Here is a 17,090-nt window from a genome sequence, read left to right as displayed (position 1 = left end):
GTTTTTCCAGAGTTTGTGGTTTGTTTCTAAGGAGAACTCTCAGCAATGTGCAAGTTACATTTCAGTTGCTCAGAGCCAAAATTGTGATTTACCTCCAGTCTTTCTTTTTAGATGTAGTTTTGGGTCAGATTTTGTCAAATCTATGTTTCTTTAGAGAGAACATATGCTAAATCTTTCACAAAGCATCCCAGTATAAATATGGTATTAGAGATTACTTCTGTTATTGTTCCATATGTGCCTTTGGGCTTTTCCGGTTTAGAGTTTGGCTCTATTAAAATGATAAGCAGTAGAGATCCCCACTGCCTTCTAGGTGGTTATGCAGGTCGTTTAAAAACTGACTGGAGTTGAATGCAGAAAGCATTACAGCATAAAATATATAGAGTTTATTATGGTTTAGGTAGACAGATATAGGTATTTACCAAAGCATTTAAATTATTTATCCTAAGGAGGTAGCGAGTGAGAGACTTTGAGTTCATACTTTTATGTACTGCCATGTTGTTTGAATATACATCATGAGCATGTATTCTGTTTATTTTTTTTAAAACCAATGTTTGAACAAAGAACACTGCCCCAGCTTATTTGACAGTTTTGCTGTGGCAAGCTCTCACAGGGTGATTCTGTTTCCGTGACTAAACCTAGATGACAAATCTGTCAATGAGTTGTTTCCACTGTTTATGAGAAATAAAATTATAGTGCTTTTTTCTCTCCCCTTCTCTCTCAGGTCATTTGGATCCAGGATTCCTAGCAAGTGACAAAACATCTGCTGGCAATGCACCACTCAATGAAGAAATTAACATTGCCTCTTCAGATAGTGAAGTAGAGATTGTGGGAGTTCAGGAACATGCAAGGTAGGATACTAATTGGAGTAGTCTGATATTTTAAGTTATAAATTCTATTTTAACCAGAAAACAAGTTAAAAGAAAATGGTAGTAGACTTTATGGCATTGCCGGCATGAATGAATGATGGGAGCTCTCGCTTTTGTTTGGCTTAAGAAATACTTTTTCTTTAGACATGATATGAGCCTTAGAGTGTGTTATATATTGTCTCATATCAAGAACATTTCAACCATACATGTTTGTGAACTAGAGCTGATGGTTTTTTCTTTTAAGCAAATGTTTAGTTAGCTTGACAGACTTCTCATTTAAGGCAGAAGTATCACTACTTTTTTCTCTCACGTTCGTACTTTCTTGCCTTTCACTTTACCTTGAAACATACTGGGAGCAAACAGTTGGGAAACATGCATCTGACATCATGCCTCTTTGACTGGTTTCCTAGAGCACCTCTCCTTGTCTCTCATTAAAAGCAAACTTTTAAGTTATTTTGGTCTGTTTTTACAGAGTATATTTCTAGTAATGTTCATATAACTAAGGGAGTCTTGTTTCTTGGGATTAAAAAAAACCCCACAAGACATCAAGTTGGTATGTAGCATTATAAACATAATTTTATGAAGTTTGGCATTCGTTAAGGTAGGGGTCAGCAAACTGTGGCCCATAGGCTAGTTCTGGCCTGCTGCCTGTTTTTGTCTGAGCTGTGAGCTAAGAATGATTTTTACCTTTTTAGATGGCTGGTGGAAAAAAAAAAATCAAATGAAGAATGATACTTTGTGACATGTGAAAATTACAGGAATTAAAATTTTAGTCTATAAATAAAGTTTTATTTTAACAACCGTGCTTGTTCATTTTGTATGTAATCATCTATGTCTGTTTATGCACTCCATTGGCAAAGTTGAATCATTTCAACAGAGATTATATGTCCTCCCCAAAGCCTAAGATATGTACTGTCTGAAAAGTCAATACCTTTGCAGAATACATTTGCTGACTCCTGCTTTAAGGTATGTTCATAATAATCGGTTCCAGCCCTTTCAGCGATATTCTTCTGAAACATCCTGGAACATCCTCTTCTCCCCACCTCCCCCACCGCACGTGCACACACCCACCCACCCCCCAAACTTCAGACTTTAGAGCTTGTGTGTTTTGTATAAAGCAAACAACTTTTCTCCCATGCCACAAGAGTGAAGTTGTGATTTTCTGATAAATAGGTATATAACATAGTGTATTCATTACTTGGCTCTTTGATCTGATTTTACTCTGGTTACCCAGGTAATAAAGCACATTTGCCAGCATTTCTTCTGTCTTTTATATAAAAGACGAACTTAGAAGTGTAGAGTGGAGATGAAATACAGATACATGTATGTTAAGGGTACCTTTTCTAGTGAGATCTAAGTATACTTTGAGAGCATTTTTCAGTCAAATAATTGGAACCTTAAGGATGTAGAGTTAATTTGTAGTTTAACGTGCCATCTCCTCAAAAATGGCCAATTCTGACTTTTTGAGAACTAGTCTTGTCCTAGAACTTCATCTTCTATTCTGTATTTATGCCTTCTGTATTTATTGTGTTTTATTCTGTAAGTATGCCTGTAAGGCTGCTTCATTTTTTCTTTTTCTTTTTTTTTTGAGATGGAGTTTCACTCTTGTTGCCCAGGCTGGAGTGCAATGACACAATCTAGGCTCACTGCAATCTCCACCTCCTGGGTTCAAGCGATTCTCCTGCCTCAGGCTCCCGAGTAGCTGGGATTACAGGCATGCGCCACCACGCTTGGCTAATTTTGTATTTTTAGTAGAGACGGGGTTTCTCCATGTTGGTCAGGCTGGTCTCAAACTCCTGACCTCAGGTGATCCGCCCACCTTGGCCTCCCAAAGTGCTGGGATTACAGGCATGAACCACCGTGCCCTGCCTCTTTTTCTTTCTTTCTTTCTTTTTTTAATGATTATTTTCCTTATTCTGGTGGGAAAGAATTTTTATTTTTCAGTCTTTCCTCTTTTTTTTCTGCCTTAATTACAAATTTTTTCCTATTAAATTCTCTTCCATTTTTCTGTTTAGGCCGACTTACCCACCAGATGAGAAAGCTAGAACTACTGATTTCTTCCTTTACATCAGCAAATTTTTGCCTTTGGTTTATTTCACCATTGTTTCTTATGATATAAGTTATCCTTTTAAGCCATGTGTCAGGATCTTTCTAGACTATTGTATTTTTAAATTTTAGGGTTCCTACTATGATACCCTGCCCACTGACAGGTTGATGTGTGTGAATTATCTTCAGATGTGCCAGGGACATATTATTCATTCACCAACTTCCTTTTGAGTTACATTTCAAATGTTAATTCATTGGACTTACGGGTTCCAACTTAAATAGGGAAGGAATAGGTAGAAACCTGTATTGTTTATCTAGTCTCTTACTCTGTGCTAAGACATATCACTTGGTCAGGTTCTCTATTAATTTCTAACTCGTCTCCCTTTTTATTGTTTCCTTATGCCTAGAAATGTTACAGCATGAACCACACTTATTTTTAGCTTCTTTGTTCAATGTTTCTTCATCATTAAATGTTTATCTTCTTTTTTTTTAAAAAAAAACAACATTTTTATATCTGGAGTTACAATTATCATTATCTTTCTATTAAAACCTGGAAATTTAAATTCTCAGTTCTCCCCACCCCAACACACAATCCCTATTCTACACTTGAACAAAGTGACTTTGTCTACATTTTAAATAACATTACATTATTTTCAAGGATTTTTTCTTACAGGCTCTGAAGCATAAAGCTGTGTTTTATTCTTATTCATTGGTTGAATCCTGGGAAATCATATCTTGTAGGTGACATCCATTTTAAAACCTCACTGGTGGTTAAAATTGTCCATATAATGGAATGTAGAGTTTACAGGTTCTTTGGAGTATTTTTAACTGACTCCTTTGTTATTTTGTGAGGGTGTCTTTTATATTGATCTTGGGTCTAGGACTGAGTCTTTCCAACATTTTTTTCCCCCAGCAGCTTCTGTATCAGTAGCCTGATAATCTTTCAGACATTGAGATTAAAAAGCTGAGAAGCAAGTAGGAGAAGAGGCGTTCTTGTTGGTTGCTTCAGAGTTGCCCCTTGGCTGCCTGTATCTCATCTGGAATTTATTTCTTTTACAGGTATAGGGTTGCAGTTATGAAGTATTGATGTGTTTCTGGCAGGGTTATCACTTGGAAAAAGGTTTTAGGTTTTGATCCACATCTTTTTGTTCTCATTTGATTTACATGTATAGAGTAGATGTTTTGTTTGGATTTAGTTGTCCTGTTCTTTTTTTTTCTTTTCATATTCTACATTGTTGTTGGATTTTTAAGAGTTTTTAAGAACTCAGATTTGGTCCTTGAGTTGTTCTCTGGAATTGTGGCTGCCCTGACTTGTTTTGGGTGCCATTTTTCCATATTGGAAGCATTTTGTTTGGCCTTTGCACTGAGTAATTCTAGTTGTGATATGCCTCCCCGCCCCCACCTTTTTTGATAGTTATTTTTCTTTTCTTGAATGCTAATATCTTCCCCTATTCTTTTATTTTAGAGTTTGATGTATTCGTTTCTCTTTTGTGTATCCCCTAGTCCTAGACTAGAAAACATGCTTTCTGAACTAATGGTTGAACGCATATTTTATGATTGCCTTGTATTGCTGTGTTGAACTCCTGGTGTTACCTAAATGTTATTTCCAGATGTTAATTTTTGGACAGTCCAGTTTCACAGATGCTCTTTTCTAGTGAGATGGAGACTTTCCCAGCATCTCTAGTTCTTCTGTGCCCACTTAATTTTGCCAAAACTCTTAATTTACGAACTTCAGGCCAGTAAGTTTTTTTCTCCTTGGTCCTGTTATTGTTTCCTTCTACCGACCTCATTGATAATTGCTCTAGGAAGATGAATACATATAGCCCAGATCTGTATGTTTTGGAACTGTGTTGAAACAGTTCTTTTGATACCTGTTCTGAGGACCTCATTCTAGTCTGTTAATCCTGTGATCATTGGTGTTAATATTGGGTTGTTCCTCAGCAAAATAATTGGTGTAGGAAGCTATATTTGAGACTCATTGCTTCATAGGACCAGTTGCTAACTTTTTTTTTTTTTTTTGAGATGGAGTCTCACTCTATTGGGTTATTCCTCAGCAAAATAATTGGTGTAGGAAGCTGTATTTGAGACTCATTGCTTCATAGGACCAGTTGCTAACTTTTTTTTTTTTTTTTTTTTTTTGAGATGGAGTCTCACTCTGTTGTCCAGGCTGGAGTACAGTGGTGTGATCTTGGCTCACAGAAAGCTCCACCTCCCGAGTTCAAGCAGTTCTCCTGCCTTAGCCTCCTGGGTAGCTGGGACTACAGGAGCATGCCGCCATGCCCGGCTAATTTTTTGTATTTTAGTAGAGACAGCGTTTCACCATGTTGCCCAGGCTGGTCGCGAACTCCTGAGCTCAGGCAGTCTGCCCGCCTCGGCCTCCCAAAGTGCTGGGATTACAGACTTGAGCCACCGTGCCCGGCCCTGTTGCTAACATTAACTCCAAAAAAACTAGGGAGACAAATGAGTGTTTCCCTACAATCACAAGGATTCATTTCCTCTTCAGTTAGGAAAAAGAAGTAGAAATGTTATCTAAGAGGTCACCTTCAGGCTGTCTATAAATGAGAGTAAAAATGATTAATTTTTGATGTTGTTTTCCTGGAATAGTAAGCTCACTATATCAAAAGTTGATCATCAGAGCCTTCTCTCTGTGTGTGTGTGTGTGCACGCGCACACTTCATTTCCACTGTGCAGCCTTTCTATTGATATTAGTGTATGAAGAACAGGAAATTATTCTGTCAAACCATATTGTTTATAATGTATTTTCCCCAACATTTTGGGAAGCGAGACCCAAGCATTTTCTTGGTTATAAAATGCAAAATATGGCTCTAGGTTGTGTTTCATACCTGTCACCAATTGTATGCAGTTTAAACACTTTGTGAGAACAAAGCCTATATCTGCACTAATACAGATTAGTAATACAATTGATTGGACTAATTGAAAATCAGTTGAGTATGTTCCTACCTCATATCTTTCATGATACAGAAAAAGCATATGTGATAATACATGAAACTCTTTATTTTTTATGTTGTCTCACAAAATTTTGAGCCTCTTAACATCTGTTATAGGACCACTCCAGAGGCTTAACAACCATTGTGCTCCCTCTTTCTCCTGGAATTTTTTCCCTATCTGGTATACATTTTTGTGTAATGTATACTGTCTTATAAAATAGTTGAAATATTTCTCTAGCACCCTTCTGTTTACTAGATGGACTGTTTTTTCCCTCTGTGGTTTAAAAAAAATGTGTTAAAAGCCTTGTTCTGTCCTCATCCATCTCCTAACTCCCATTTTATTCAGTGTGTTTGAGATCATTAAAGTAAATGATTTTTGTGAATATTTTATTGGCTAATAACATGTATAGGTAACTAATAATGTATCTTTAATTTTTGCAAACTCCTTATACCCAAGTAACAAGCACTCAGATCAAAACACAGAAGTCATGCTGTGCTTTCTTTTTTGAGACGGAGTCTCCTTCTGTCACCCAGGCTGGAGTACAGTGGCGCGATCTCAGCTCCCTGCAGCCTCCGCCTCCTGGGTTCAAGCGATTCTCCTGCCTTAACCTCCGGAGTAGCTGGGACTACAGGTGCATGCCACCACGCCTGGCTCATTTTTTGTATTTTTAGTGGAGACAGGGTTTCACCATGTTAGCCAGACTGGTCTTGATCTCCTGACCTTGTGAATCCACCTGCCTTGGCCTCCCAAAGTGCTGAGATTACAGGCGTGAGCCACCACGCTCAGCCACTCTGCACTACTTTCTAATTACAACCTCCCCCTTCTCTTTTCCCCTGTGACTACTATCTTGACTTTTTCTTTTTTTTTTTTGAGACAAAGCTCAGCCACCCAGGCTGGAGTGCAGTGGCATGATTTCTGTTCACGGCAGCTTTGACCGCCAAGGCTCAAGCCATCCTCCCACCTCAGCCTTCCGAGTAGCTGGGAGTACGGGTGCCTACTACCACACCCAGCTAATTTTGTGTTTGTGTGTGTGTGTGTGTGTGTGTGTGTGTGTTTGATAGAGATGGGGTTTCACCATGGTGCCCATGCTGGTCTCGAACTTGTGAGCTCAGGCGATCCTCCCATCTCACCCTCTCAAAGTACTGGGATTAGAGTCATGAGCCACCGTGCCAGCCTATTCTGACTTTTAATGATTGTTTTGCCTGTTTTTGAACAAATGTTAAAGTCACTGTTGACCTTGGAGGGCATCTTAAAATCTTCCTTAACATTCCTGACAGATGCCTCAGCAATTACTTGAGCGCTTAAAAGGCAATTCATTCTATTTGTTAGTGGCTTTGTTCTATAGCAATGATTATCTGAAACTTGCCTTCTAAAAACTGATTCACGGTTCTTAGCATGCTCTCAGTAGTTTTACCTTGAGCATGAAATAGTACCTTTCATGGTGGCTTCCGCCTCACAGTGATTCTCCCGTCTTTGGGAATTCCATGTACAACTATTAATAATTAGAGTTAGGAAAGCTTTTGACCAAAGGTAGTATCATCACATTCTCCAGATAATCTAAAATTTTGAAGTAGGAGAAATAGAGAGGGTTAGGGGTTGTTCCGTCATCTTAGGCTCTTTGAGGTGCCCAGTGTCCTTCTAATAAATTCTCTTTATTATTTAAAGTAGCCTAAGCTGGTTTTTGGTAACTGGAACCATTTGTAACATAACTACAGAAGTGATCTATTTTTAGATAGTTGAAGTGCCCTGTCTCCTATTCTGTCTCCTTCAGCCATTCCTCAGTAGGAGATATGGTCTCTAAACCTCTTACTCTCCCAGTTCTTCTCCTATGCCAGACACTTTCTAGACTGTTCTTTGCTGCTTATTGAATGGCCCTGGGAACCAGGCAGTGCTTCTCTCAGTCAAACATGCTATAGTAACTTCAGGTATAGCCTGAAGAAGGCATTCTTATTCAGTGGAAAATAAACCATTGAGTGGAGACCTGATTTTATTCCAGTTCTATACTTAACTTGTTTAAGAGCCTAGGTGGTTGTCTTTTGGCCTAGGTTTTTTCTTCTGTATAATAAACAGATTAGATCAGATTTTTTAAAAAGCCATTGCCTGATGTTACATTGTATGATTACTTAGTGAGCAATACAGATAAACAATTGGGACAATACAGTTCTTTTACTTCGAAGATATTTTTAGAAATTCTGCCAAAGATTACATTGACTCTCTCTGCCACTCATTCATTGCCTGAATTCTTACCAGGTTTCTAGCCAGCTTGACTTCAATTAGTGCTTGTACAGGTGAGCTTTTGAATTGTCAAGTAACTTTATACTTCTAAATTGTTTGGGCCTATCTTTGTATTCTGATGGTTTTAGCTGTGTTTTGCCACACCCAATTTGATACACATGTCTGTAAAGCAGCAACATGATATGGAAAGCATTGGACCCAAAATCCGACCTGTCTTCCTTGGCCTATCACTTTCAAGCATTGTGAGTCTGAGCAAATCATGTAACCTGTTTAAGCCTCAGTTTCCCTCTCTGTAGAGTGAGGATAGTAAATTCCATGCTTACCTCATAGGTCTGTTGGAATTGTCCAATGAGATAATATATGTGAAACCGCTTAGTAAACGTAGTGTTTCATTGGCCTTCAGTCCTCAAAACCATTTCTATAAATGTTGAATGGACTCCTTTGGCTGACATTTTTCCATGACTACATGGTCATTTAATATGAATTTATATAATGAGTTGAACAGATATGAATTAGACATTGGGCTTTATGTCCCTTATTTTAATGTTCCTATTTATTTCGCTAGCTAATCTTTGAAAAGGTAGTAGCCTCTGGGTTAGTAACTACTTAGCCCATCTCTGGACAGATGATGGGCTTCTGGTACTGTAACAAATTTGCATTCTGCCCTCTGCTCTGGCCCTGAGAGTTCTGTTCTTAGGAACTTTTCTTAGTAAGGGAGAAGTTACCAGGTTAAGCCTTTGTAGGAGTAGGGCATGTTTGCAGGAGCTTAAGGGTCCTTGGGGTAGTTTTGCAACTGAATCTTGTCCATTATTACCTGAATGTTCTTTTGAACCTGGGAGTTTAGGTAGCATTAAATCAAAGCCGAAATTCTCAAGTGGCCCAGCATTATTTGTTGCTTACAGATTGTCAGACAGCTGCTCAGGAGCCACTGTGGTAGTTTAGTGACTGGACTCATGCCACTTGTTACTTCTCACGTACGCTACCTAAGGTCTGCTCAGGAAGTTTAGATGAGAGGACATAGCATTGGTCTCATGAGTTGCCTGCCTTCCTCTCATTTGAGTCAGAACTTAGTGTTTTGGCCTGGAGGTTCACAATTCTATCATTTGACTGGAATGTGGAATTCAAACTGTCAGTGTTTCTGAAACAATTTTATTTCAGTGAACTCTTGGTATGACTTGCTAACAAGGCAGTTCTGTCCCTCTGATAGAACCTTTTAGTGGATCTAAACTGAAGATTCAGCTGTGTTACTTTCACGGAACCAAATTGTAAGCGATTCTGTTGAATGAACCAAGTGCTTCTGTTGTGACCTTCAGGACAAGGGAAATTGATCCTTTATTCATGATCTGTTACTGACAGACTTTTAGAAATTTAATCTATAAAAGGGTATTACTGTCACTGTCTTTGAAGGCATTATTACCAATTATAAAGCTTATTTTAAGAACAAGTTTTAACTATTTTTCTTACTGTTTGGTTTGTTCAGACTAAGATTGTTTGGGCATCTTTGTTCTGGATTTATGTGTTGCCCTGTCATGAAGATCCCAGAGGTGTAAATGAGTCCAGAGAAACATCCTCTCACCCATGGTCAGTGACTAATTTAGACACAGCTCAGGAGTTTCCGGCTGAGATAAGACCCTTGGCCTTTTTAAGGCTAAATTCAGAGAGGGACCAAGTGGAGTGTCGTGGGGTGGGGAGAGAGGGAGACAGAGATGGAGGGAAGGATATTGATTGTGGGTTTTATGAACTTGCATACTAGGTTTATCTTAGTAAAAATGTTGATCAGTACAACTGAGGTCATATCGTCTTCTGTTTTTCCTGTGGTGGAATTAACCATGCTTTTGTTCTTCATCTCGATTGCAGGTGTGTTCATCCTCGAGGTGGTGTGATTCAGAGTGTTTCTTCATGGAAGCATGGCTCGGGCACGCAGTATGTTAGCACCAGGCAAACACAGTCATGGACTGCTGTGACTCCCCAGCAGACTTGGGCTTCACCAGCAGAAGTTGTTGACCTTACCTTGGATGAGGATAGCAGGCGTAAATACCTACTGTAATACGATGTCACTGTGTTTCCTCTGCACTGTTCCCTTCCACTTCCTCATCCTTTGTGACATGGAAGTTCATTGTCATAGCTTCAGCTTCAGAAGCTGTTTGTGGCATTTGTAGGATTCAAACTCATGGAAAATTCCCTCCTCTTCCCCTTTTTTTAATTAAAAGAAGTCATGTAGGAAAATAACTTATCACAGAGAAAAGAATTTCTTCCTTCACTCAGTAGGAATATGAGAATGATGAATTTTATTAGACAGCTTTATTTTACTTGGTGACTTTTAATCTTAGGAAACTCTGCCTTCCTTTTAGAATAATATTTTAATTGCCAGGCAAAATGGGTTTCAGTTTTTGAATCTTGTATTTATTTTTCTGTATAATGAAATTAATATCTAGACTTGACCACTATCTGCCCACCCCATTGGCACTTCCATCTTAGGGCATTCGCACACATATCAGTCAGGTCCTTATTGGCACCTAGTAGGGCATGTGCATTTAAAAACCTGTCCTTAAAAATAGAAGACAGAAGTATTAAAAGTATTTTTTCTTTATTTTAAGTAAGTCTTCTGCCTTCTTTCCTGAGTTTGCTCCTGTTGACTTCCCACAGCACAGATAATTGACATGTCCCTTTGTGTTTATAAATACTACTAAGGTGACTTAGTTGGTCTCCTTGTTGCAATAATTAATAACTCTTTGCAAAATGTCTCCTTGGAGACAGAGGCATTTCAGATAGATACCCACCATGAGGTTTTCTGGGCATCTGAAAGTATTAAGAGTTCAGTGGGAAAAATCTCTCTCCCTCGGCTTTTTTTCTGGTTTAGTCAAATAATGGGTGAACATAGAAACCTGTTGGGAAGAATATGAAAAGTTACATGGCCTCTGAGGCTACAGGCACTTGCAAATCTGAGAGGAAAGTGCTGTCTTTTATAGCTGGTCTCTATATAAAGAGGATGTAGCAACAACTGTTTAACATCCGAGATGAAGTGGACCTGATGTTGTATTTGGGTATTTTTCTCCTCTATCTTCTAAGAAAAAAAAATACCATAAGAAGAATCAGAATGTACCATAAGAAGTCAGATGCAAAGCACGTTAATTGGTAAGTTTTACAGTATCTAAAAGGATTAGCAAAGGGTAGTAGGAGCTTCAGGGAATTCAGGAAATGCCAGCATTGGAATTTTGTGGCATTAGTTACTACCTTCTTTCTTATAATATGTTGTAGTTACTAGTGAATTCTTTTAAAAGCAATACCTAGAGTTAGAACACTATTCTGCACAGGGGGAGTGAAGTAATATTGGTTTAGAAGACTTCACTTTTTGTTTTTCATGGTTTTTGTTTGCTTTTTTTGTGTGTGTTTGTTTCCATTGTTACCATTACTATGGCCCTTTGCCTCTCTCTCCAAATCCCCTGGTGGCTCTTCTTATCATAAGAGTATGAGAACTACCATTTTCAGTTTTCATTCAGCAAACAAATTTACCAAGTGCCTGCTCTGCATAAGGCACTGTGAGGGGTGGGTGCTCTGGGGGCTGCTGAGATGAATGACACACACCCCACATAAGCACGCATCAGAGTCTGCCTGCCTCCACCTGCCTGGCCTGTTCTTCTTCTTCTTCTTTTTTTTTGTTTTGTAAAGACAAGTTTATTCCTTTACCCTTCTTGTTGCATTAGTTCTCCTATATATTCCTTCTTCTTTGATCTTCTCTGATAACATCTCATTTGATCTGGCCTCTGTCCTTCATCGGTTTTTTTTTTTTTTTTTTTTCTGCTTTTATTAGATCAGGCTTTTAAGATCATGAACCTCCAATTTTAGCAAATCAATCTCTCACATGGCCACAATTCTAGACAAAAACCAAAGACCCAGAGGCCAGAGCAAAGTAGGACCGTCTGAAGATTCACTACTGGTGTATCTTTGGACCTTCACATTTTACTTTAGGATTAATTTATTGAATTTTACTGTTACACATAGTTTTTGACTTGAATTAAAATACTAGACAAAGCAGAAATGTACAATTTCTGGTCTGTGTTTTCCAGGAAAATCATAGAGAAGAGAATAGAGTGGATTATGTGACTTGAAGTTTTTGCAGCTTATTTTTTTCCCCCACTATCAGGGCAGAGGCCCATTTTAATGAATGTTTTTGCATGACCTGTTCTTATGTTAACCACATATTTTTTTCCCCAATTCCACACAGCAGGTGATTTCCCGTGACATATTTTCTTCATAGTCCCTAATAGTCATCCTCTACAGAGTTGGTGTGCTGTGTGCACTGTGGATGAGGAACAGAGTGGAGCTGTAACCAGTCTCTTCTCTGGCCCTTTGCGTTTATGTCAGCTTGCACTTTTCCCTCACTTATTCCTAGTCCAGCTCCCAACTGCCTGACTTAATGGACCAGAACAGAGATTTGGATATTAAGATGAAGAGGGGAGGGGAAGGGATGGTGGAGATAGACAGCTCTCCCCTACTAGGTCGGGACATTTCCCTAATAACTGTAGAGAGACTGTTTCAACTCTCCTTTCATTGCTGTTTTCAGAAGAGTGGAGAGTGTGGTTTCAGGCAGGGTATTAATGATACAATTCCGTGGTATACAACTCCTGTGACATTTGAAGTTTATTTTAAAGGGATTTTTCTTAATCAGAGTTTTACGTTTGGTAGCATAAGTAGTTCTTTATGCTTCACAGGACATTGTCTTCAGAGTAATCTCTCTGCTAAAATGGTACACATGGGTCACAGATTGGTTTATGCCACTGACTTGGGAAAGTTTCCATTCCCTCCGATTTGTGAAAAACAGAGCAGTGACCTAGCTGTTTCATCATCATGACTGCCATGTAACCTATAATTGCTGCTCTCCAGTAATTGTCTTTTCATTTTGATGGTAGGGGCCAGACTGAATGAATAATGCATTCTTTTTTATTCAGTTTATTTCATTCAGTTTATTTTTGGCAAACATCCCATAAACTTTGCTTTTATTATCAATTATCAATATGAATCGTCTGGTTTACTAATTTAGTCATTTGTTCATCTTTACTTTTAGTAGATTAGCACCATAACTAACTTAAGATAAGTTTGTTACCTGCTTTTCATACTGTCACAAAGGTTTTTGAAAAAGCTGGGGACACTATTTTGTCTTTTAAACTTTTTTTTTAAGGCAAAGCAAGCACCCCAATCCCTGTTCTCCAATATGTGTATGATGTGACTTCCATGTAGATATAAAAATGACTGTGCCCTAACCAAACTTCCTCAGATTGTGCACTGTTTGTTTAAAATAATCACGTATTTTAGTCTGATGCTGTTGTATTTTTTCATTTTATTTAAAACACTACTTACTTCTTATTCTCTTAACAAATTTTAAAAGGTAGTGATCTTAAAAAAAAATCACTGGATAACTAGGAAATATTTTTGTTGTTGTTTTGTTTTTTAAAGAGTACAGAGGCCATTGAAGCCTTTTGCTCCTCTTACCGTGAAAATGAAATGTTAGCCATTGTATGGCTAGGAACCAATGCACTTGGCAGTTAATGGATCTGCTGTTGCTGGAGTGTGAGTGTGGACTTGATGCAGTGACGACAAATCATTGCTTAGAATTAATGTTTTCAAATGTGCAACTCTAGTTTTTAAAACAAAAATTGGTTCTTTACATTCATTATTTAGGTTTTGTTTCCCTTTAGTATTTAATGGTCTTTGGAGAAAAAATAATAAAACAGAGTGTTATATATATATTTTTTGGTGCAAGATAAGATTTTCTGTTTTTTGAAATAAGTCTGTAGCATAAAGGTTAAACTATTTTAAGACAAAATAAAATAGAGTGTATTTAAACAATGATATCTTCTGAGGTTTTTTTATTTTTTTTATTTTTTATTTTTTTCCTATCTGCTTCAGTTAACTAAGTGGTACCTGGAGCAGTTTCCAGGTTACTTTTTGAATGTGAAAGATTCTATTTTGTTAACAGGTCTTATCTTTATAAGATGTCTGAGTTTCAAAGCAAGAGCTGTATCCTTGCAAGGTTACTTGCAAAACTACTCCCAAGAAGTAGTTTTCCTCAAGAATTTTTAGTTCTGCTTGTACTGGAAAATGATCTATTAACAATTAGGAAACACAATATTAACAAGTAGGAAATATCTTTAGATTTTTGAAATGGTTCTTTTATACCACCCTGTATCTAAGACGTAGACATATTCATACCTGTAAGAAACTCTGGCTGGGTGCGGTGGCTCACACACCTGTAATCCCAGCACTTTGGGAGGCCAAGGTGGGCGGATCACCTGAGGTCAGGAGTTTGACACCAGCCTGGCCAACATGGCAAAACCCCGTCTCTTCTAAAAATACAAAAATTAGCTGGGTGTGGTGGTGGGGGCCTGTAATCTCAGCTACTCAGGAGGCTGAAGCAAGAGAATCGCTTGAACCCGAGAGGCAGAGGTTGCAGCGAGCCAAGATCGTGCCACTGCACTCTAGCCTGGGCAACAAGAGCAAGACTCTGTCTCAAAAAAAAAAAAAAAAGGAAAACTCTTCTTTGACTCTAGAAGGAAATAGTTTACCTAGGATCTCACGTTTGAACCCTTTTGCCCTTGGATGCTGCTTTTTGAAGAAGAAACTAGACACAAGTAAGTAATATAATCTGTAGCTAGTGCTTTATCTCATTTGGACTGCTTCTTTCTGTTCTTTTGCAGGCATTTGGCCTTTCCTTCCCTTATTGGTTTGTTTTTCAGAGTAGATGCCAGCTATTTATAATTATAGTCTAATCAGAAAAATTACAGATAAAGAGTCTTTACCAAATATATATATATATCTCTTCAGCTCCATTTTTGCAGCTAAAGTAAAGTGAATTTCTTCTAGGTTTTGTTTTAACCGCACTTGGAACCAAGTGCTCTATGAAAGAGCGATCCTCCTAAGTCATTGGTAGGTACTATTTTATTTTATTTTTTTTTTAATGATTCCATGATTGAAAGCACTGATTCATAGAATTAAAGAAGTTCTGGGCTACAGTGGAACTTTAGCTGGGAGAATCTGCCTGGAGCAGAAGAAAGCAACAGTAAGTAGTGGTAGGAGCAGTGAGCTCAGAAAAAGATGCAAGTAATGATCATGAGTGTCAGAAATTGGGAAAGAGCACCCATTCACTTGATACTCTCTGTTGGTTTAATCCATGTACTGCCCCACACGTGACATGCCTTCTAGGTGGAAATGGCTTTAGGCAGGGATCCCTCTGTGTGATGAAGATTCCCTGCCAAGCCTTGAGGACCCATTTGGTAGAGTAGGGTGAATGATGGGAGTGAGTGCTGGCAGCAAAGTCAGCCCTCAGAAAGGAAGTGTGGCAGCAGCAGGTGGTATAATCTGTTCATAGACCCTGGCCTGCTGTTGGGAACACACCTTGGTTGTAAATTATATCTGTCTAACTTCTTACTCTTTAGTGAAGGAAGCTATTTGGTGCCAGCTTTTTCTTTTTTATTAAATTTTTTTTTCCCCATTGGCCTTGCTGAAGCTTTTAGAAGACACCAGCTTTTTCTTTTGTGCTTTGGTAATTGACATATCAGAGTCACATCTGTTCCTCTTTCATGATTGCTCCATACTGAGAGTGGAAAGGTAAAGTGTAGTGGACTGTTCAGCCCGCACTTTTGTGACTGATTCTAAAGCGAGCAAATCTGACTTGAGGCTGGATCTTGAATTCTGCAGCATGAGAGGGTTAGACCAGAGGCCAGGTGAGTGACTTTAGGCCTGACCCAGGGAACAGGAAATCCCAGAAAGGCCAAGTGACTGCTACAGGATTTGGTTTCTGCACCTGTAAAATGAAGAATGTCTCAGGTTTATTTTTTGAAAGTAAAAGGCTGTGCGATTTTAGGGGATGATTCATTGTTCTGCAGAGCCATCAGGCTTTTCAAACAGTAACTCAAGAGAGCTGCTTACTCCAAAAAACTGCTCAAAGGACTATAGTTCTATCATCTCACTTAAACCTTGGGAAGGCATTGGATGACTAACACCCACAGAACCTTGAATTTCTACAAGCTATTTTCAAAGTTTTAAAAGAATGTTTATTTCAAAAATTACACATGGGGTAAGAAGTACAGATTATCCTAATTTTACAGATGGGAAAACTGATAGAAGAATAACTGTGTATTTGGATTTACATAGGTAGACTTTGGGAGAGTAGATTTTTCAAAAAAAAATGGTTCAAATTAGAACCTTTTAACTGTTCAGAAAAACAAAACCTCAATTTTCTGGTTTTCCTGCCCATTTTCTCTGCTTCACTTAGGGCAGAGAAAAAGCAAGTTGCAGAATGTGCACTACATGCTATTTGTTTGAAATTTAAAAAGACAGTATAATACTGCATACTGATAAAGGATACATATGTAGTAAGAGTATAAACATGCATGAGAATAATAAACACCAAATTCAGGGTAATAGTTGCCTCTGGAAGGGGGGAATGGAGGGGTCACAGAGGACTTCAGCTTTATCGGTAAAATTTCATAAGTTGGGTAGCAAAGACACAAATGTATGTTATTCATTGTACCTGTTTGTATATCTTAAATATTTCTTAATCAAATTAATTTTTTTCCTGAGAATGAAAACTCTTTTGTGACTTTCCCAGTGTTAGTGGAAACAAGATCTGAAGCTGATTCCTTTTAGAAGCTCTCAACACTTCTTAGCTATGTCACCAAATGCATGAGCAACAACAAAAAACAAATTTGATAAATTAGACTTATCAAAAAAAGCTTTTGTACCTCAAAGGACGCCATCAAGAAAGTAAAAAGACAACCCACAGAATGGGAGAAAATATTTGGAAATACTAAATCTGATAAGAGACTTGTATCTGGAATACATAAAAAACTCTTACAACTCAATACTAAAAAAAAAAAAAAGAAGAAGAAAAAATCCAATTAAAAAATCAGCAAAGGATCTAAATAGACTCTTCTCCAAGGAAAATATACAGTGGTCAATAAGCACATGAAAAGATGCCTAACATTTCCATCAGAG

At 38.1% G+C, this 17,090-nt stretch overlaps 1 protein-coding gene and 1 long non-coding RNA gene across 5 annotated transcripts in view; both read left to right on the top strand.

The window, feature by feature from the left end:
• Nucleotides 1–13,943, top strand: part of ARK2N (arkadia (RNF111) N-terminal like PKA signaling regulator 2N) — a 98,612-nt gene extending 84,669 nt beyond the window's left edge. For all 4 annotated transcript variants that reach the window (XM_077975538.1, XM_015121867.3, XM_001084644.5 and 1 more), the window contains 2 exons: nt 722–848; nt 9,954–13,943. In XM_077975538.1, the coding sequence (XP_077831664.1) occupies nt 722–848; nt 9,954–10,143 (317 nt within the window). In that variant the 3' untranslated portion in view covers nt 10,144–13,943. The remainder of the gene's footprint in view (nt 1–721; nt 849–9,953) is intronic.
• Nucleotides 13,944–14,907: 964 nt separating this feature from the next.
• Nucleotides 14,908–16,866, top strand: LOC144336599 (uncharacterized). Its single transcript, XR_013408493.1, has 2 exons — nt 14,908–15,020; nt 16,705–16,866. It is a non-coding gene; the product is annotated as an uncharacterized LOC144336599 (long non-coding RNA).
• The last annotated feature ends 224 nt before the right edge of the window (nt 16,867–17,090 follow it).

Source organism: Macaca mulatta, chromosome 18 (assembly GCF_049350105.2).
Source record: "Macaca mulatta isolate MMU2019108-1 chromosome 18, T2T-MMU8v2.0, whole genome shotgun sequence".
Taxonomy (NCBI): domain Eukaryota; kingdom Metazoa; phylum Chordata; class Mammalia; order Primates; family Cercopithecidae; genus Macaca; species Macaca mulatta.
Note: the sequence above shows the minus strand (reverse complement) of the source record. Positions and strands in the feature narration are given on the sequence as shown.